We start from the raw sequence: 22,500 nt of genomic DNA on the forward strand, positions 1-22,500 counted from the left end.
ATCTCCTAGCCACCGTGATGATGATGGTGGTGGTGGTGGAACCCACGACCTCCTGTAGACCAGGCGAGGTAGTCAACATCTCCTAGCCACCGTGATGGTGATGATGGTGGTGGTGGAACCCACGACCTCCTGTACACCAGGCGAGGTAGTCAACATCTCCTAGCCACCGTGATGGTGATGATGGTGGTGGTGGAACCCACGACCTCCTGTAGACCAGGCGAGGTAGTCAACATCTCCTAGCCACCGTGATGGTGATGATGGTGGTGGTGGAACCCACGACCTCCTGTACACCAGGCGAGGTAGTCAACATCTCCTAGCCACCGTGGTGATGATGATGATGGTGGTGGTGGAACCCACGACCTCCTGTATACCAAGCGAGGTCGTTAACATCTCCTAGCCACCGTGATGATGATGAGAGAGACGCAGGCTACAAATATACAGCAGCAGCAGCAGGCGTCGTCAGGGTCGGGATCGAACCCACGACCTCCTGCATACCAGGCGAGGTAGTCAACCCACAACGCAAGCAGCCGTCCTTATCCGTCGCAACGCAGAAACCCCCCCCCCCCTACCAATGCATCCGTTCACCGCCGCCCCCGCCCCCCAATCCCCCCGAGGTTTCACCGTGTCCCGTCCCAGCCGCACCGGCCTGCGGTGGAACTTGCGGAGTCTGAGCGACTTGAGAGGTCCCCGCCTGCGAATCGACGCCGGTGCCACCGCTGCCACCAATGCTGACGGTGCCACCGCCGCCACCGGTTTCGCCGCCGGTACCGCACGAGGGCACGTCGCAGTACTCCCAGCGCTGCTCCGGGTCCGTGGTGTAGCACCAGGGCAGCTTCTCGCCGTCCGGGTTGCGGCAGTAGTTGGCCACCAGGCCCCTGTTTTAGCCGAGCGGGAGAGAAACGGGACGAGTTCTGGATTTGAAGCTTTCGTGACTGCAAGTACAGTGAGCCCTCGTTTATCGCGGTTAATGGGGACCGGAACCCCTCGCGACAGGTGAAAATCCGCGAAGTAGGATTGGCCCCCTAGGAATTTCCGTATCTTTGTTGTGTTGTTGTGTTGTTTGTTGTGTTGTTGCTGCTGTGACATTCTGACCTGCCCCGACTGGACATTTATAACCCCCCCCCCGCCCCCAGCCCACCGGCACCTCCGTACGGTGCGAAAGAAGTTCAGCACACGTGCACCTGTGACGGAAGAGCCTCATGGGCTCCCAACGCGGTGCGAATGCTACAGATTCTGATTCTGGGTTCTGAGCGCGGTGCGATAGAGGCGAGGGAGGGAGGGAGGTGACAGGAGGGGGGGAGAGAGGGGATAGAGGGAAGGAGGGGAGGGAGGGGGGGAGAGGAAGAAAGAGGGAGGGGGGGGAGAGAGGTGAGGGGGGGGGTAGAGAGAGGGGGGGGGAAGAGAGAGGGGGGGGGTAGAGAGAGGGGGGGGGAAGAGAGAGGGGGGGGGGTAGAGAGAGGGGGGGGGTAGAGAGAGGGGGGGGGAAGAGAGAGGGGGGGGGGGTAGAGAGAGGGGGGGGGTAGAGAGAGGGGGGGGGGAAGAGAGAGGGGGGGGGGTAGAGAGAGGGGGGGGTAGAGAGAGGGGGGGGGGAAGAGAGAGGGGGGGGGTAGAGAGAGGGGGGGGGGGGAGAGAGAGGGGGGGGGGGGGAAGAGAGAGGGAGGGAGGGGAGGAGAGGGAGGCATTAGTGAGAGGGAGGCATTAGTGAGAGGGAGGGGGGAGGGAGGGAGGGAGTAGAGAGAGAGGGGGGGGGTAGAGAGAGAGAGGGGAGGGAGAGGAAGAGAGAGGGAGGGAGGGGAGGAGAGGAGAGGGAGGCAGTAGAGAGAGGGGGGAGGGAGAGAGAGGAAGAGAGAGGGAGGGAGGGAGGGGAGGAGAGGAGAGCGAGGCAGTAGAGAGAGAGCGAGGGAGTAGAGTAGAGTAAAGTGAGCGAGCGAGTGAGGTGTGGTGGAGCCAAGGCAGTCGCACTCACTGGCAGCTGTACACGTCCGGCTTGCGAGTGTGCGAGTGCGGAGTCTGCGAGGCCCAGGCCTGGCAGGCCTTTCCTGAGACGGTGAGGGCGGCGGTGCCCCGGTACCCTTCCCCGGTGCCCTTCACGCACGACGTCGTCAGCTCCGGCGAGGCGCTCTCCGGCGGCTCGCCCTCTGCGTTTAGTCGGGCACAGGGGCGGAAGTCGTCGCTCGTCGTCGTAGCTCCTCGTCGCTGATCGTCACTCCTCGTCGCTCGTCATCGCTCATCGTCGCACACGGAGCGCACGGAGCGCGAACGAAGACGCCCGGGTAGCCACCTCGCCGAACGGCGTCGCCAACGAGCGGTCGACCGTCAACCTACGCACCACTCCGGCGGCCACCGCCCTCTCGCCGGCAGAGGCAGCGGCGGCTTCGGGCGAACCGTCGGCTGAAGAGCGCTCACAGTCACTCGCCCGGGAAGTCGGCCGCCTGCCCGCGACTCGCCACCGCTGCCACGGTCGCCGTACCTCCCCGGCGAATGACCTATCGGCCGCCAGCCACGCCGACTCCGGTGGCTTTTGGCGGCCAGTCGGTCAAAGACCTCCACGGTCACTCGCCAGGAAGTCAGTCAACTATCGGCCATCGTCACGCCAACTTCGCTCATCGTCCTCGCTAGCAGCGAACCGTCTATCAAAGACTGTCACCTACACAGTCACCCGCGAGTCAGTCGCCTACCCGTGAATCGTTGCGACTGCCACAGTAGTAGTGCCGACGACCTATCGACCGCCATACACGCCGACCCCGTTTGATCGCCGGTCCATCCTCGCCGACGACCTATCGGCTGCCAGCCACGCCGACTCCGCTCACCGTGTTCGCTGGCAGCGGCGGCAGCGGTGGCTTTTGGCGGCCAGTCGGTTCAAAGACCTCCACGGTCACTCGCCAGGAAGTCGGTCGGCTATCGGCCATCGTCGCGCCAACTTCGCTCATCGTCCTCGCTAGCAGCGAACCGTCCATCAAAGACTGTCACCTACACAGTCACCCGGGAGTCAGTCGCCTACCCCCCCGTGACTCTTCCGTCGCGACTGCCACGGTAGTAGCGCCGACGACCTATCGAACGCCAACCACGCCGACCCCGTTTGATCGCCGGTCCATCCTCGCCGGCGACCTATCGGCCGCCAATCAGGTCGTCGTCTTCGCTGGCAGCGGTGGCAGCAACTTTTGTTTGGCCGGGTCATGGAGCACAAGACGGGGGTCCACCGCATCGTCGCGCGGCGCTTTGGGCCCGTCTGGAACGCTCTGTCCGTCCGGCGTTAGGAAGCCGCTGGGAGCTACGCCGCACTGTTAACTCATCATCATCATCATCTCAAGATCGACAAATTCACGTCTTTAGAACCGCCGCTTGCTGCTGTTGCTGCTGCTGCTGTTGTTGTGTTTAGTTTGTTGTCCTTCCCTCGCACCGCCGATTAGCCCGGTCGGCTACGCACGGCGCGAAGGAAGATCAACGCACACAAAGACAAAGATCCCCCCGTGTAGCCTTAACAGACTGTAGGGGGGCAAGTGCTGTTAGCGAGCACCTATGAAGGCTGGCACGGCACACGAGGGGGTGGGTGGCCAGCACCGCGCCCGGCCGCCTTTGTCTCCCCAGTGCCGATGTTTACTGCACACTGCAACCTAGGTACTCACTTGAAGCTGAGTCGACCTAGGGGAGGCCCCAGGGACCGGTTCAGATAATCGTCACCCCTCGTGTTGGCCATTTGGGGGAATCATCCACGACGGCTGTGATGTCACCGTCGCCGTGGTAACAGTGACGCCCACGACGCCGTGACGTCACCGTCGCCATAGTAACAGTGACGCCCACGACGGCCGTGACGTCACCCACGACGGCCGTGACGTCACCATCGCCGTGGCGACAGTGACGCCCACGACAGCCGTGACGACGCCCACAACTGCCGTGACGACGCCCACGACGGCCGTCACCGTCGCCTCGGCAACGGTGACGTCACAATGACGGTGACGTCACAATGACCGTGACGACGCCGACGCCGACGACGACGGCTCACCGCACTTGGAGAGGGCGCAGTGCTCCCAGCGCTGCGCGGCGTCCGTGGTGAAGCACCAGGGACGCGACTCCTTGTTGGGGTTCCGGCAGAAGTTGTTGGCCAGGTCACTTCCCGCGAAGCTGGGGTCACGCGGGCAACGCACACGCACAGGCAAAGGTCCCCCGGGTAGCCTCGCACGAGGGATGTTGGGGCAAGTGCCGCTGTTTGTAGTGCTGTGAAGACCACTCACACACACGCACAGGCAAAGGTCCCCCGGGTAGCCTCGCACGAGGGATGTAGGGGCAAGTGCCGCTGTTAGTCGTACTGTGAAGGCCACTCACACACACGCACAGGCAAAGGTCCCCCGGGTAGCCTCGCACGAGGGATGTTGGGGCAAGTGCCGCTGTTAGTCGTACTGTGAAGGCCACTCACACACACGCACAGGCAAAGGTCCCCCGGGTAGCCTCACACGAGGGATGTTGGGGCAAGTGCCGCTGTTAGTAGTGCTGTGAAGACCACTCACACACACGCACAGGCAAAGGTCCCCCGGGTAGCCTCGCACCGGGGGGGATGTAGGGGCAAGTGCCGCCGTTAGTAGTACAGTAATCCCTCGCCACTTCGCGGTTCAAGTTTCGCGGCCTCAGTGCATCGCGGATTTTTCGAACTGATTTAAAGGCCTCATTATACCTGTGCAGTAACACCATCGTCATCATCATCATTCATCGAACTGCACAGGTCTGTCATCGTCGTCATTGTCATCGTCGTCGTCGTCATTACTGGAGTCAAGTCTCAAGATACTACTGTCATTGGTGAGTGTAGAACACCATGATACGTATCGTATGAGAGAGAGAGAGAGAGTGAATGTATAATATTAAGGTTTTATAATTAAATAGATTTAAATAACATATATATATAAAGTATAAATATACATATTTTAAACATTCTGGTACCGACACACACATATACGGAAATTCCTAGGGGGCCAATCCTACTTCGTGGATTTTCACCTATCGCGACGGGGTTCCGGTCCCCATTAACCGCGATAAACGAGGGATCACTGTACTGTGAAGACCACTCACACACACAGGCAAAGGTCCCCCGGGTAGCCTCGCACCGGGGTGAGATGTAGGGGCAAGTGCCGCTGTTAGTAGTACTTTGAAGGTCACATACTCACACACACACAGTGACACACACAGTGACACACACACACAGTGACACACACACACAGTGACACACACAGTGACACACACAGTGACACACCCACAGTGACACACAACAACAACCGCCATTCGCCACTAAGTGGCGGTGACGTCACCACGACGCTTGTGCCAGGCCAAGTGCACCTTGAGGCCACGTGAAGTGTCGAACAGTGACACACACACACAGTGACACACACACAGTGACACACACACACAGTGACACACACACAGTGACACACACACCCATACACAACAACAACAACAACCGCCATTCGCCACTAAGTGGCGGTGACGTCACCACGACGCTTGTGCCAGGCCACGTGCACCTTGAGGCCACGTGAAGTGTCGAACAGTGACACACACACAGTGACACACACACACAGTGACACACACACACAGTGACACACACACAGTGACACACACACACAGTGACACACACACCCATACACAACAACAACAACAACAACCGCCATTCGCCACTAAGTGGCGGTGACGTCACCACGACGCTTGTGCCAGGCCATGTGCACCCTGAGGCCACGTGAAGTGTCGAACGCCCGCTGGCAGGAGGTCACGGGGCAGACCCAGGTGCCACGGGTCGACTGACCGAGATGACACACCCACAGTGACACACCCACAGTGACACACCCACAGTGGCACACCCACCTAATTTCTTTAACTTTAACAATTGCTCCATGCGCGATTGTTCTATTCTAACTAAAACATTTCAACGAATACACGTCGGAAGCAATTCGTACCTTTCGAAGTTCTCATCCTTGAAATCAGAAGCAGGCCTCGGCAAGGTAAGGTAAAAGTTAAAAGGTAAAAACAACTAGGCTACCTTTACCCTACATTTTACCCTACCACAATACAATCACTCTACCCTTACCTTTTACCTTACCACAATACAATCACTCTACCCTTACCTTTTACCTTACCACAATACCATCACTCTACCCTTACCTTTTACCTTACCACAATACAATCACTCTACCCTTACCTTTTACCTTACCACAATACAATCACTCTACCCTTACCTTTTACCTTACCACAATACCATCACTCTACCCTTACCTTTTACCTTACCACAATACAATCACTCTACCCTTACCTTTTACCTTACCACAATACAATCACTCTACCCTTACCTTTTACCTTACCACAATACCATCACTCTACCCTTACCTTTTACCTTACCACAATACAATCACTCTACCCTTACCTTTTACCTTACCACAATACAATCACTCTACCCTTACCTTTTACCTTACCACAATACAATCACTCTACCCTTACCTTTTACCTTACCACATTACAATCACTCTACCCTTACCTTTTACCTTACCACAATACAATCACTCTACCCTTACCTTTTACCCTTACCACAATACAATCACTCTACCCTACATTTTACCCTCACCCCATACAAATTACCCGATTACAGGGTAATTACTGGGGTACTACTACACATGAACAAGGTTTATAACAGGTAATTGCTACAAGGTAGAGCGCTTTATTCATATAGAATACTCTCGATGATTCAAATTTTACACGCTTGTTGTTGTTGTCATTGTTGTTGTCGTCGTCGTCATTGTCGTATCTTCAAATCTTGTAACTAAATTTTAACCCACTTCCCAATGTGGTATCGACTGCAAACTTGGTATACTTATGTAAAAGTGATGACAATACTATATTCTATCATAAAAAACAATATATTTTTAAACATTATTCTTTATATGTCATGTTTCGGATTGGGTCTAATTGTCCACGCTCAACTGACGTTGGCTGTAATTGGCCACGGTCCCTGACGTTATGGCAAGCTTCGGGGACACTTCCTGGAGTCGTGGAGTTCTGCAATTACTAGTACATTTAATAAAAGCGTGTTTAAAAAAAAAAGGTTTGAAAATTTTTTTTACTTATTAAATGGAGTCCACGGACTGCACCACGGAGCTTCTAGCGGTAAACAAGGTGCCGTATTTACCGGGTAATTCTTCCGAGCTACCTTTACCCTGTACCCTTTACCTTACACCTTGGCATGTCGACACCTTTACCCTTTACCTTTACCCTTTTACCCGGTAAAAAGGGTAAATTACCTTACCTTGCCGAGGCCTAATCAGAAGATACAGAGCAGTTCATCCTTTGATGGCATCACGTGGCAACGCTCCACCACACGCTCCACATCCATCACGCGGCGAATGATCTGAACCGAAGCTTGACCCCACGAACAATTGAACCGCGATTCGATTCGCCAACTCAGACAAATCGGCAAATGGGACCGGCTAGGGCTCGCGGCTTTCCGAACCTCTGCGGGCTGAACGTGTGCCTGTGCGGGGTCTGCTCGTCCCAGCGTTGGCAGTCCTTGCCCGTCTCGGTCTTGGCCACCTTGCCGCGGTAATCCTCGCCGATGCAGTGGTAGCAGCTGCCTGCAGCACGCCGAGCGGCCAAACGAAACGGCGACAAAAAAAAACGCACCACGGTGGGTTCGACGTTGAGAGCCCACGACCTCCAGCGTACCGGGCGAGGTGGTTAACATCTCAGCATCGAACCCACGAACTCCTGCCTAACAGGCGAGGTAGTTAACATCTCAGCATCGAACCCACGAACTCCTGCCTAACAGGCGAGGTAGTTAACATCGCAACATGGAACCCACGACTTCAACATCGAACCCACGACCTCCTGCGTACCGGGCGAGGTGGTTAACATCTCAACATCGAACCCACGAACTCCTGCCTAACAGGCGAGGTAGTTAACATCGCAACATGGAACCCACGACCTCAACATCGAACCCACGATCTCCTGCGTACCGGGCGAGGTGGTTAACATCTCAACATCGAACCCACGACCTCCTGCGTACCAGGCGAGGTGGTTAACCTCTCAACATCGAACTCACGAACTCCTGCGTTCCAGGCGAGGTAGTTAACATCAACATGGAACCCACGAACTCCTGCGTATCAGGCGAGATAGTTAACATCTCAACATAGAACCCACGACCTCAACATCGAACCCACGACCTCCCGCATACTAGGCGAGGTAGTTAACATCTCAACATCGAACCCACGACCTCCCGCGTACCAGGCGAGGTAGTTAACACCTTGGAGATATCTCTTTGTGTGTGAGTATCTTTGTGTGTGTGTATCTGTGTGTGTGTATCTGTGTGTGTGTATCTGTGTGTGTGTGTCTGTGTGTGTGTGTATATCTGTGTGAGTAGCTCTGTGTGTGTGTGTATCTGTGTGTGTGTATCTGTGTGTGTATCTGTGTGTGTGTCTGTGTGTGTGTGTATATCTGTGTGAGTAGCTCTGTGTGTGTGTGTGTCTGTGTGTGTGTGTCTGTGTGTGTGTGTGTCTGTGTGTGTGTGTCTGTGTGTGTGTGTGTCTGTGTGTGTGTGTGTCTGTGTGTGTGTGTGTGTCTGTGTGTGTCTGTGTGTGTGTGTGTGTCTGTGTGTCTGTCCTGGGCCTCCCCTAGGTCGACTCAGCCTTAAATGAGTACCTGGTGCGGTGTGTAAACATCGCCACTGGGGAGACAAAGGCGGTCGGGCGTGGTGCTGGCCACCCACCCCCTCGTGTACCGTTCCGGCCTTCATAGGTGCTCGCTAACAGCACTTGCCCCTACAGTCTGTTAAGGCTATACGGGGGATCTTTGTCTGTGTCTGTGTGTGTCTGTGTGTGTGTATCTGTGTGTGTGTGTCTGTGTGTGTGTGTCTGTGTGTGTGTGTGTCTGTGTGTGTTTGTGTATCTGTGTGTGTGTCTGTGTGTGTGTATCTGTGTGTGTGTGTCTGTGTGTGTGTGTCTGTGTGTGTGTGTGTCTGTGTGTGTGTGTCTGTGTGTGTGTATCTGTGTGTGTGTGTCTGTGTGTGTGTGTGTGTCTGTGTGTGTGTGTCTGTGTGTGTGTGTGTGTCTGTGTGTGTGTGTCTGTGTGTGTGTGTGTCTGTGTGTGTGTGTATCTCACCGGTGGGACCCCCGGTACACGAGGGCACGTCACAGTACTCCCAGCGGCGCTCCGGGTCCGTGGTGTAGCACCAGGGCAGCTTCTCGCCGTCCGGGTTGCGGCAGTAGTTGGCCTCTAGGCCTCTGGAAGATCGAGCGCGACTTGTTAAAAAATTAAGCCGTAAAGTCACGCAGAAGGGAAGTAATAAAATAATAAAAATAGAACATAATAAAATTTCGATTTAAAGCTTTCGTGACTGCAGGGATTCATCATCTTGGTTCTTTCGGTAAAGTCACGTAGAAGGGAAGTAATAAAATAATAAAAATAAAACATAATAAAATAAAATAATTCTCACGACGTTTCGGCTACAACGCAAGCAGCCGTCTTCAGGTGACGGCGTTGTAGCCGAAACGTCGTGAGAATTATTTTATTTTATTATGTTTTAATTTCATTTTTATTATTTTATAACTTCCCTTCTACGTGACTTTACCGAAAGAACCAAGAAGATGAATCCCTGCAGTCACGAAAGCTTTAAATCGAAATTTAAGCCGTTAAAACAAAGTTTTGCACTATAAATCCTTTATATGAGTGGCATCGGTTTTATTTTATTATTCATTTCTGTTTTTCTTGAGTAAGAGTTTCATTTTGATCACATTGGTATTTTAAATTTAATATAAAAATGTTTTCCCCTAAAAAGTGGAACATTTTTGAATTTTTTTCACGAAAATAAATCGCCACGCACAACGAGTCTGTGTGCAAAATGTCAGCTCGATTGGATCACGGGAAGTGGGTTAAAAAAACGACCGAAAGATTTTCACGGTCGCAAGCAAGCAAGCGAACTTAATATAAAGGATTAAAAACATTAACCCGTAAAAACAAAGTTTTTCACTAAATCCTTTAAATGCGCGGCATCGGTTTTATTTTATTATTCATTTCTGTTTTTCTTGAGTAAGAGTTTTAAATTAAATATGCAATTTTTTTCCCCCCTAAAATGTTGAAAATTTTGGAAAAAAAATTTCACGAAAATAAATTGCCACGCACAACGAGTCTGTGTGCAAAATGTCAGCTCGATTGGATCACGGGAAGTGGGTTAAAAAAACGACCGAAAGATTTGCACGGTCGTAAGCAAGCAAGCAAGTGAACTTAATATAAAGGATTTAAAACGAACAACAACAACAAGAAGAAGCAACAAACAAACAACACAACAAACGACGACAAACAAAAAACAACAACTGTGTGTGTGTACTGTGTGTGTGCTGTGTGTGTACTGTGTGTGTACTGTGTGTGTGTGTGTGCTGTGTGTGTACTGTGTGTGTGTACTGTGTGTGTGTGTGTGCTGTGTGTGTACTGTGTGTGTGTGTGCTGTGTGTGTGTGTACTGTGTGTGTACTGTGTGTGTGTGTGCTGTGTGTGTGTGTGCTGTGTGTGTACTGTGTGTGTGTGTGCTGTGTGTGTGTGTACTGTGTGTGTACTGTGTGTGTACTGTGTGTGTGCTGTGCGTGTACTGTGTGTGTACTGTGTGTGTGTACTGTGTGTGTACTGTGTGTGTACTGTGTGTGTACTGTGCGTGTACTGTGTGTACTGTGTGTGTACTGTGTGTGTGTACTGTGTGTGTACTGTGTGTGTGTACTGTGTGTGTACTGTGTGTGTGTACTGTGTGTGTACTGTGTGTGTGTGTGCTGTGTGTGTACTGTGTGTGTACTGTGTGTGTGTGTACTGTGTGTGTACTGTGTGTGTGTGTACTGTGTGTGTACTGTGTGTGTGTACTGTGTGTGTGTACTGTGTGTGTGTGTGCTGTGTGTGTACTGTGTGTGTACTGTGTGTGTGTACTGTGTGTGTGTACTGTGTGTGTGTACTGTGTGTGTGTACTGTGTGTGTGTACTGTGTGTGTGTACTGTGTGTGTACTGTGTGTGTGTACTGTGTGTGTACTATGTGTGTGCTGTGTGTGTACTGTGTGTGTGCTGTGTGTGTGTACTGTGTGTGTGTACTGTGTGTGTACTATGTGTGTGTACTGTGTGTGTGTACTGTGTGTGTGTACTGTGTGTGTGTACTGTGTGTGTGTACTGTGTGTGTACTGTGTGTGTACTATGTGTGTGTACTGTGTGTGTGCTGTGTGTGCTGTGCGTGTACTGTGCGTGTACTATGTGTGTGTGCTGTGTGTGTACTGTGTGTGTACTGTGTGTGTACTGTGTGTGTACTATGTGTGTGTGCTGTGTGTGTGTACTGTGTGTGTACTGTGTGTGTACTGTGTGTGTGCTGTGCGTGTACTGTGCGTGTACTGTGTGTACTGTGTGTGTACTATGTGTGTGTACTGTGTGTGTACTGTGTGTGTGTACTATGTGTGTGTACTGTGTGTGTGTACTGTGTGTGTACTGTGTGTGTACTGTGTGTGTACTGTGTGTGTGTACTATGTGTGTGTACTGTGTGTGTGTACTGTGTGTGTACTGTGTGTGTACTGTGTGTGTGCTGTGTGTGTACTGTGTGTGTGTACTGTGTGTGTGTACTGTGTGTGTACTGTGTGTGTACTGTGTGTGTGTGTACTGTGTGTGTACTGTGTGTGTGTACTGTGTGTGTACTGTGTGTGTGTGTACTGTGTGTGTATTGTGTGTGTGTGTGCTGTGTGTGTACTGTGTGTGTGTACTGTGTGTGTACTGTGTGTGTGTGTACTGTGTGTGTGTGCTGTGTATGTACTGTGTGTGTGCTGTGTGTGTACTGTGTGTGTGTGTGCTGTGTGTGTGTGTACTGTGTGTGTACTGTGTGTGTACTGTGTGTGTGTACTGTGTGTGTGTACTGTGTGTGTGTACTGTGTGTGTGTGTACTGTGTGTGTGTGTACTGTTTGTGTACTGTGTGTGTACTGTGTGTGTACTGTGTGTGTGAACTGTGTGTGTGTACTGTGTGTGTACTGTGTGTGTGTACTGTGTGTGTACTGTGTGTGTGTGTGCTGTGTGTGTACTGTGTGTGTACTGTGTGTGTGTGTACTGTGTGTGTACTGTGTGTGTACTGTGTGTGTGTACTGTGTGTGTGTGTACTGTGTGTGTACTGTGTGTGTACTGTGTGTGTGTGTACTGTGTGTGTACTGTGTGTGTGTACTGTGTGTGTACTGTGTGTGTGTGTACTGTGTGTGTACTGTGTGTGTACTGTGTGTGTGTGTACTGTGTGTGTACTGTGTGTGTGTGTGCTGTGTGTGTACTGTGTGTGTGTACTGTGTGTGTGTACTGTGTGTGTGTACTGTGTGTGTACTGTGTGTGTGTACTGTGTGTGTGTACTGTGTGTGTACTGTGTGTGTGTACTGTGTGTGTGTACTGTGTGTGTGTACTGTGTGTGTACTGTGTGTGTACTGTGTGTGTGTACTGTGTGTGTACTGTGTGTGTACTGTGTGTGTGTACTGTGTGTGTACTGTGTGTGTGTGTACTGTGTGTGTACTGTGTGTGTGTGTACTGTGTGTGTACTGTGTGTGTGTACTGTGTGTGTACTGTGTCTGTGCTGTGTGTGTGTGTGTACTGTGTGTGTACTGTGTGTAGTGTGTGTACTGTGTGTGTGTGTACTGTGTGTGTGTGTACTGTGTGTGTGTGTACTGTGTGTACTGTGTGTGTACTGTGTGTGTGCACTATGTGGACTGTGTGTGTACTGTGTGTGTGTACTGTGTGTGTACTGTGTGTGTACTGTGTGTAGTGTGTGTACTGTGTGTGTGTGTACTGTGTGTGTGTGTACTGTGTGTGTGTGTACTGTGTGTGTGTACTGTGTGTACTGTGTGTGTACTGTGTGTGTGCACTATGTGGACTGTGTGTGTGTACTGTGTGTGTGTGTGTACTGTGTGTGTGTGTACTGTGTGTGTACTGTGTGTGCTGTGTGTGTACTATGTGTGTGTACTGTGTGTGTACTGTGTGTGTGTGTGCTGTGTGTGTACTGTGTGTGTACTGTGTGTGTGTGTACTGTGTGTGTGTGTACTGTGTGTGTGTACTGTGTGTGTACTGTGTGTGTACTGTGTGTGTGTACTGTGTGTGTACTGTGTGTGTGTACTGTGTGTGTACTGTGTGTGTGTACTGTGTGTGTGTACTGTGTGTGTGTACTGTGTGTGTACTGTGTGTGTGTGTACTGTGTGTGTACTGTGTGTGTGTGTGCTGTGTGTGTACTGTGTGTGTACTGTGTGTGTGTGTACTGTGTGTGTACTGTGTGTGTACTGTGTGTGTGTGTACTGTGTGTGTACTGTGTGTGTGTACTGTGTGTGTACTGTATGTGTACTGTGTGTGTGTGTACTGTGTGTGTACTGTGTGTGTGTGTGCTGTGTGTGTACTGTGTGTGTACTGTGTGTGTGTGTACTGTGTGTGTACTGTGTGTGTGTGTACTGTGTGTGTGTGTACTGTGTGTGTACTGTGTGTGTGTACTGTGTGTGTACTGTATGTGTACTGTGTGTGTGTGTGTACTGTGTGTGTACTGTGTGTGTGTGTACTGTGTGTGTACTGTGTGTGTGTGTGGTGTGTGTGTACTGTGTGTGTGTACTGTGTGTGTACTGTGTGTGTGTACTGTGTGTGTGTGTACTGTGTGTGTACTGTGTGTGTACTGTGTGTGTGTACTGTGTGTGTACTGTGTGTGTACTGTGTGTGTACTGTGTGTGTACTGTGTGTGTGTGCTGTGTATGTACTGTGTGTGTACTGTGTGTGTGTGTGCTGTGTGTGTGTGTACTGTGTGTGTACTGTGTGTGTGTACTGTGTGTGTGTACTGTGTGTGTACTGTGTGTGTGTACTGTGTGTGTGTGTACTGTGTGTGTGCTGTGTGTGTACTGTGTGTGTGTACTGTGTGTGTGTGTACTGTGTGTGTACTGTGTGTGTGTGTACTGTGTGTGTACTGTGTGTGTGTGTGCTGTGTGTGTGTACTGTGTGTGTACTGTGTGTGTGTGTGTGTGCTGTGTGTGTACTGTGTGTGTGTACTGTGTGTGTGTGTACTGTGTGTGTACTGTGTGTGTACTGTGTGTGTGTGTACTGTGTGTGTGTGTACTGTGTGTGTGTGTACTGTGTGTGTACTGTGTGTGTACTGTGTGTGTGCTGTGTGTGTACTATGTGTGTGTACTGTGTGTGTACTGTGTGTGTGTGTGTACTGTGTGTGTACTGTGTGTGTACTGTGTGTGTGTGTACTGTGTGTGTGTACTGTGTGTGTACTGTGTGTGTGTACTGTGTGTGTGTGTACTGTGTGTGTGTGTACTGTGTGTGTACTGTGTGTGTACTGTGTGTGTGTACTGTGTGTGTGTACTGTGTGTGTGTACTGTGTGTGTACTGTGTGTGTGTGTGCTGTGTGTGTACTGTGTGTGTACTGTGTGTGTGTGTACTGTGTGTGTACTGTGTGTGTACTGTGTGTGTGTACTGTGTGTGTGTGTGTACTGTGTGTGTACTGTGTGTGTGTGTACTGTGTGTGTACTGTGTGTGTGTGTGGTGTGTGTGTACTGTGTGTGTGTACTGTGTGTGTACTGTGTGTGTGTGTACTGTGTGTGTGTGCTGTGTGTGTGTGTACTGTGTGTGTACTGTGTGTGTGTACTGTGTGTGTGTACTGTGTGTGTGTGTACTGTGTGTGTGTGTACTGTTTGTGTACTGTGTGTGTACTGTGTGTGTGTACTGTGTGTGTGTACTGTGTGTGTGTACTGTGTGTGTACTGTGTGTGTGTACTGTGTGTGTACTGTGTGTGTGTGTGCTGTGTGTGTACTGTGTGTGTACTGTGTGTGTGTGTACTGTGTGTGTACTGTGTGTGTGTGTACTGTGTGTGTACTGTGTGTGTGTACTGTGTGTGTACTGTGTGTGTGTGTACTGTGTGTGTACTGTGTGTGTACTGTGTGTGTGTGTACTGTGTGTGTACTGTGTGTGTACTGTGTGTGTGTACTGTGTGTGTGTACTGTGTGTGTACTGTGTGTGTGTGCTGTGTGTGTGTACTGTGTGTGTGTACTGTGTGTGTACTGTGTGTGTGTGTGCTGTGTGTGTGTGTACTGTGTGTGTGTACTGTGTGTGTGTACTGTGTGTGTGTACTGTGTGTGTACTGTGTGTGTGTACTGTGTGTGTGTGCTGTGTGTGTGTACTGTGTGTGTGTACTGTGTGTGTACTGTGTGTGTACTGTGTGTGTGTGTACTGTGTGTGTACTGTGTGTGTGTACTGTGTGTGTACTGTGTGTGTGTACTGTGTGTGTACTGTGTGTGTACTGTGTGTGTGTGTACTGTGTGTGTACTGTGTGTGTGTACTGTGTGTGTACTGTGTGTGTGTACTGTGTGTGTGTGCTGTGTATGTACTGTGTGTGTGCTGTGTGTGTACTGTGTGTGTGTGTGCTGTGTGTGTGTGTACTGTGTGTGTACTGTGTGTGTGTACTGTGTGTGTGTGCTGTGTGTGTGTGTACTGTGTGTGTACTGTGTGTGTGTACTGTGTGTGTACTGTGTGTGTGTACTGTGTGTGTGTACTGTGTGTGTGTGTACTGTGTGTGTGTGTACTGTTTGTGTACTGTGTGTGTACTGTGTGTGTGTACTGTGTGTGTGTACTGTGTGTGTGTACTGTGTGTGTACTGTGTGTGTGTACTGTGTGTGTACTGTGTGTGTGTGTGCTGTGTGTGTACTGTGTGTGTACTGTGTGTGTGTGTACTGTGTGTGTACTGTGTGTGTGTGTACTGTGTGTGTACTGTGTGTGTGTACTGTGTGTGTACTGTGTGTGTGTGTACTGTGTGTGTACTGTGTGTGTACTGTGTGTGTGTGTACTGTGTGTGTACTGTGTGTGTACTGTGTGTGTGTACTGTGTGTGTACTGTGTGTGTGTGCTGTGTGTGTGTACTGTGTGTGTGTACTGTGTGTGTACTGTGTGTGTGTGTGCTGTGTGTGTGTGTACTGTGTGTGTGTACTGTGTGTGTGTACTGTGTGTGTGTACTGTGTGTGTACTGTGTGTGTGTACTGTGTGTGTGTGCTGTGTGTGTGTACTGTGTGTGTGTACTGTGTGTGTACTGTGTGTGTACTGTGTGTGTGTGTACTGTGTGTGTACTGTGTGTGTGTACTGTGTGTGTACTGTGTGTGTGTACTGTGTGTGTGTACTGTGTGTGTACTGTGTGTGTGTGTACTGTGTGTGTACTGTGTGTGTGTACTGTGTGTGTACTGTGTGTGTGTACTGTGTGTGTGTGCTGTGTATGTACTGTGTGTGTGCTGTGTGTGTACTGTGTGTGTGTGTGCTGTGTGTGTGTGTACTGTGTGTGTACTGTGTGTGTGTACTGTGTGTGTACTGTGTGTGTGTACTGTGTGTGTGTACTGTGTGTGTACTGTGTGTGTGTGCTGTGTGTGTGTACTGTGTGTGTGTACTGTGTGTGTACTGTGTGTGTGTGTGCTGTGTGTGTACTGTGTGTGTGTACTGTGTGTGTGTACTGTGTGTGTGTACTGTGTGTGTGTACTGTGTGTGTACTGTGTGTGTGTACTGTGTGTGTGTGCTGTGTGTGTACTGTGTGTGTGTACTGTGTGTGTACTGTGTGTGTACTGTGTGTGTGTACTGTGTGTGTACTGTGTGTGTACTGTGTGTGTGTGTGCTGTGTGTGTGTACTGTGTGTGTACTGTGTGTGTGTACTGTGTGTGTACTGTGTGTGTACTGTGTGTGTGTGTACTGTGTGTGTACTGTGTGTGTGTACTGTGTGTGTACTGTGTGTGTGTACTGTGTGTGTGTGCTGTGTATGTACTGTGTGTGTGCTGTGTGTGTACTGTGTGTGTGTGTGCTGTGTGTGTGTACTGTGTGTGTACTGTGTGTGTGTACTGTGTGTGTACTGTGTGTGTGTGCTGTGTGTGTGTACTGTGTGTGTGTACTGTGTGTGTACTGTGTGTGTGTGTGCTGTGTGTGTACTGTGTGTGTGTACTGTGTGTGTACTATGTGTGTGTACTGTGTGTGTGTACTGTGTGTGTGTACTGTGTGTGTGTACTGTGTGTGTACTGTGTGTGTGTACTGTGTGTGTACTGTGTGTGTACTGTGTGTGTGTACTGTGTGTGTACTGTGTGTGTGTGTACTGTGTGTGTACTGTGTGTGTGTGTACTGTGTGTGTACTGTGTGTGTGTACTGTGTGTGTACTGTGTCTGTGCTGTGTGTGTACTGTGTGTGTGTACTGTGTGTGTGTACTGTGTGTGTACTGTGTGTGTGTACTGTGTGTGTACTGTGTGTGTACTTTGTGTAGTGTGTGTACTGTGTGTGTGTGTACTGTGTGTGTGTGTACTGTGTGTGTGTACTGTGTGTGTGTACTGTGTGTACTGTGTGTGTACTGTGTGTGTACTGTGTGTGTGTACTGTGTGTGTACTGTGTGTGTGTACTATGTGTGTGTGTACTGTGTGTGTGTACTGTGTGTGTACTGTGTGTGTGTGTACTGTGTGTGTACTGTGTGTGTGTACTATGTGTGTGTGTACTGTGTGTGTGTACTGTGTGTGTACTGTGTCTGTGCTGTGTGTACTGTGTGTGTACTGTGTGTGTGCACTATGTGGACTGTGTGTGTGTACTGTGTGTACTGTGTGTGTACTGTGTGTACTGTGTGTGTACTGTGTGTACTGTGTGTGTATTGTGTGTGTGCACTGTGTGTGTGTACTGTGTGTGTGTACTGTGTGTGTACTGTGTGTGTGTACTGTGTGTGTGTACTGTGTGTGTACTGTGTGTACTGTGTGTGTGTGTACTGTGTGTACTGGTGTGTACTGTGTGTACTGTGTGTGTACTGTGTGTGTGCACTGTGTGTGTGTACTGTGTGTGTACTGTGTGTGTGTACTGTGTGTGTGTACTGTGTGTGTACTGTGTGTGTACTGGTGTGTACTGTGTGTGTACTGTGTGTGTGTACTGTGTGTGTGTGTACTGTGTGTGTGTGTACTGTGTGTGTGTGTACTGTGTGTACTGTGTGTGTACTGTGTGTGTGTACTGTGTGTGTGTGTACTGTGTGTGTGTACTGTGTGTGTGTACTGTGTGTACTGTGTGTGTACTGTGTGTGTGTACTGTGTGTGTGTACTGTGTGTGTGTACTGTGTGTGTGTACTGTGTGTACTGTGTGTGTGTACTGTATGTACTGTGTGTGTACTGTGTGTGTGTACTGTGTGTGTGTACTGTGTGTGTGTACTGTGTGTACTGTGTGTGTACTGTGTGTGTGTACTGTGTGTGTACTGTGTGTGTACTGTGTGTGTGTACTGTGTGTGTGTACTGTGTGTGTGTACTGTGTGTGTACTGTGTGTGTGTACTGTGTGTGTGTACTGTGTGTGTGTAGTGTGTGTACTGTGTGTACTGTGTGTGTACTGTGTGTGTGTACTGTGTGTGTGTACTGTGTGTGTGTACTGTGTGTGTGTACTGTGTGTGTGTACTGTGTGTGTACTGTGTGTGTGTACTGTATGTACTGTGTGTGTACTGTGTGTGTACTGTGTGTGTACTGTGTGTGTACTGTGTGTGTACTGTGTGTGTGCGTACTGTGTGTGTACTGTGTGTACTGTGTGTACTGTGTGTGTGTACTGTATGTACTGTGTGTGTACTGTGTGTGTGTACTGTGTGTGTGTACTGTGTGTGTGTACTGTGTGTACTGTGTGTGTACTGTGTGTGTGTACTGTGTGTGTGTACTGTGTGTGTGTGTGTGTACTGTGTGTGTGTACTGTGTGTGTACTGTGTGTGTGTACTGTGTGTGTGTACTGTGTGTGTACTGTGTGTGTGTACTGTGTGTGTGTACTGTGTGTACTGTGTGTGTACTGTGTGTGTGTACTGTGTGTGTGTACTGTGTGTGTACTGTGTGTGTACTATGTGTGTGTACTGTGTGTGTACTGTGTGTGTGTACTGTGTGTGTGTACTGTGTGTGTGTGTACTGTGTGTGTGTACTGTGTGTGTGTACTGTGTGTGTGTACTGTGTGTACTGTGTGTGTGTACTGTATGTACTGTGTGTGTACTGTGTGCGTACTGTGTGTGTGTACTGTGTGTACTGTGTGTGTGTACTGTATGTACTGTGTGTGTACTGTGTGTGTGTACTGTGTGTGTGTACTGTGTGTACTGTGTGTGTGTACTGTGTGTACTGTGTGTGTACTGTGTGTGTGTACTGTGTGTACTGTGTGTGTACTGTGTGCGTACTGTGTGTGTGTACTGTGTGTACTGTGTGTGTGTACTGTATGTACTGTGTGTGTACTGTGTGTGCGTACTGTGTGTGTGTACTGTGTGTACTGTGTGTGTGTACTGTGTGTACTGTGTGTGTACTGTGTGTGTGTACTGTGTGTGTGTACTGTGTGTGTACTGTGTGTGTGTACTGTGTGTGTGTGTGCTGTGTGTGTACTGTGTGTGTACTGTGTGTGTACTATGTGTGTGTACTGTGTGTGTGCTGTGTGTGTGTGTACTGTGTGTGTGTACTGTGTGTGTGTACTGTGTGTGTACTGTGTGTGTACTATGTGTGTGTACTGTGTGTGTGCTGTGTGTGTGTACTGTGTGTGTGTGTGCTGTGTGTGTACTGTGTGTGTACTGTGTGTGTGTACTGTGTGTGTGTACTGTGTGTGTACTGTGTGTGTGTACTGTGTGTGTGTACTGTGTGTGTGTACTGTGTGTGTACTGTGTGTGTGTGTACTGTGTGTGTACTGTGTGTGTACTGTGTGTGTGTGTACTGTGTGTGTGTGTACTGTGTGTACTGTGTATGTGTGTACTGTGTGTAATGTGTGTGTACTGTGTGTACTGTGTGTGTACTGTGTGTGTACTGTGTGTGTACTGTGTCTGTGTGTACTGTGTGTGTACTGTGTGTGTACTATGTGTGTACTGTGTGTGTACTGTGTGTGTACTGTGTGTGTGTACTGTGTCTGTGTGTACTGTGTGTGTGTACTGTGTGTGTGTACTGTGTGTGTGTACTATGTGTGTACTGTGTGCTGTGTGTGTACTGTGTGTGTGTACTGTGTGTGTACTGTGTGTACTGTGTGTGTGTGTGTACTGTGTGTGTGTGTCTGTGTGTACTATGTGTGTACTGTGTGTGTGTACTGTGTGCTGTGTGTGTACTGTGTGTGTACTGTGTGTACTGTGTGTGTGTGTGTACTGTGTGTGTGTGTCTGTGTGTACTATGTGTGTACTGTGTGTGTGTACTGTGTGCTGTGTGTGTACTGTGTGTGTACTGTGTGTACTGTGTGTGTACTGTGTGTGTACTGTGTGTGTACTGTGTGCTGTGTGTGTACTGTGTGTGTACCCCCCCCCCCCCACTCACTTGCAGCTGTAGACCTCTGGCCGCCTGCGATGGGCGTGTGGGCTCTGCGAGTCCCAGGCCTGGCAGGTGCGTCCCGACACGGTGACGGACACGGTGCCCCGGTAACCCTCGCCCCGACCTTCCACGCAGGTCAAGGTGACCTCCAGCCCGGGGTTCGTGGGGGGCAACCCCTCTGGGTAAGAGAAAGGGGGGGGTGATGGTGGTGGTGGTGGTTGCAGGGATTAATCTTCTTGGTTCTTTCGGTAAAGTCACGTAGAATGGAAATAATAAAATAATATATAATAAAACATAATAAAATAATTCTCACGACGTTTCGGCCACAATGCAAGCAGCCGAAACGTCGTGATAATTATTTTATTATGTTTTTTTCCCCTTTTCTGGCAATAAAAACAGGTGCGTTCAGACGTTAAAACACCATTCGAGACACCCGGCCGGACTGTTCGCGAGCTTGTTTCGCACAGGGACTCCTCCAGTACTCATGAACATTCGACCCACGAACTTTCAGAGATACGAACCAACCTGGTCCGTACGTCCACTTGCAGATATTCGGACCGAAAGTCGTGAGTTTATCCGCCACGCAATAGATGGCGGTGGTGGGTGGTTAATTGGGTGGGTGGGTGAACGACTGGGTGGGTGGTTGATTGGGTGGGTGGGTGAATGACTGGGTGGGTAGTTTAATGAGTGGGTGGGTGAACGACTGGGTGGGTGGTTTAATGGGTGGGTAAATGACTGGGTGGGTGGTTGATTGGGTGGATGGGTGAACGACTGGGTGGGTGGTTGATTGGGTGGGTGGGTGAACGACTGGGTGGGTGGTTGATTGGGTGAATGGGTGGTTGATTGGTGGGTGCGTAATTGATTGGGTGGATGGGTGGTTTCGTGGATGGTTTGGTGGTTGGGTGGGTGGGTGGATGGTTTGGTGGTTGGGTGGGTGGATGGTTTGGTGGTTGGGTGGGTGGATGATTTGGTGAGTGGTTGGGTGGGTACGTGGTTTGGTGGGTAGTTTGGTGGGTTGTTGGGTGGGTTGTTGGGTGGGTGGGTGGGTTGTTGGGTGGGTGGGTGGTTGGTTGGGTGGGTGGGTGGCTGGGTTGTTGGGTGGTTGGGTGGTTGAATGTGTGGGTGGTTTGGTGGTTGGATGGTTGGGTGGTTGGATGGGTGGTTGGGTGGTTGGGTGGATGGGTGGTTGGGTGATTGAATGTTTGGGTGGTTGGGTGGTTGGGTGGTTGGGTGGGCAGGTGGCTGGGTTGTTGGGTGGTTGGTTGGCTGGGTGGTTGGGTGGCTGGGTAGTTGAATGTGTGAGTGGTTGAGTGGTTGGCTGGGTGGTTGGTTTGGTTGTTGGATGGGTGGTTGGGTCGTTGAATGGGTGGGTGGTTGGGTGGTTGGGTGGTTGAATGTGTGGGTGGTTGGGTGGGTGGGTGGTTGGGTGGGCGGGTGGCTGGGTTGTTGGGTGGTTGGTTGGCTGGGTGGTTGGGTGGCTGGGTAGTTGAATGTGTGGGTGGCTGGGTTGTTGGGTGGTTGGTTGGCTGGGTGGTTGGGTGGTTGGGTAGTTGAATGTGTGGGTGGTTGGGTGGGTGGGTGGTTGGATGGGCGGGTGGCTGGCTTGTTGGGTGGTTGCTTTGGTTGTTGGCTAGGTGGCTGGGTAGTTGAATGTGTGGGTGGGCTGCGTGGTTCGGCTCGCTCACCGCACTTGGCCACAGCGCAGTACTCCCAGCGCTTCTCCGGGTCCATGGTGTAGCACCAGGGTCTGGGTTCCCCGTCCGGGTTGCGGCAGTAGTTGTTCACCCCGTCGGGGAAGCTGTCTCGCAAACGCAGCCAGCCGGAGCCGCGCTCAGTACACTGTTGGATGTGTGCGCCACCTCTCCCAGCCCCCCCGTGGCTGTGAGCGCACGTACCTCATACACTACACTATACACTACACTACTGTACACTACACGATACACTACACTACTATACACTACACTATACACTACACTACTATACACTACACTATACACTACAATACACTACACTATACACTACACTACTACAATATACACTATACACTACACTATACACTACACTACTGTACACTACACTATACACTACACTACTACAATATACACTATACACTACACTATACACTACACTACTGTACACTACACTATACACTACACTACTATACACTACACTATACACTACACTACTATACACTACACTATACACTACACTACTGTACACTACACTATAT

General features: G+C 50.4%; 1 protein-coding gene across 1 annotated transcript in view; it reads right to left on the reverse strand.

Moving 5' to 3' along the window:
• LOC144954258 (plasminogen-like) overlaps positions 1 to 22,500 on the reverse strand; it is a gene marked incomplete at both ends in the record, with an annotated part of 61,060 nt that overhangs the window by 27,497 nt on the left and 11,063 nt on the right. The window contains 7 exons of the mRNA XM_078884794.1: positions 643 to 875; positions 1,967 to 2,138; positions 4,004 to 4,122; positions 7,481 to 7,601; positions 9,124 to 9,245; positions 20,277 to 20,448; positions 21,956 to 22,068. Of these exons, the coding sequence (XP_078740920.1) occupies positions 643 to 875; positions 1,967 to 2,138; positions 4,004 to 4,122; positions 7,481 to 7,601; positions 9,124 to 9,245; positions 20,277 to 20,448; positions 21,956 to 22,068 (1,052 nt within the window). The remainder of the gene's footprint in view (positions 1 to 642; positions 876 to 1,966; positions 2,139 to 4,003; positions 4,123 to 7,480; positions 7,602 to 9,123; positions 9,246 to 20,276; positions 20,449 to 21,955; positions 22,069 to 22,500) is intronic.

This window comes from Lampetra fluviatilis, unplaced genomic scaffold (genome assembly GCF_964198595.1).
Source record: "Lampetra fluviatilis unplaced genomic scaffold, kcLamFluv1.1 SCAFFOLD_605, whole genome shotgun sequence".
In the NCBI taxonomy this organism is placed as follows: Eukaryota; Metazoa; Chordata; class Hyperoartia; order Petromyzontiformes; family Petromyzontidae; genus Lampetra; species Lampetra fluviatilis.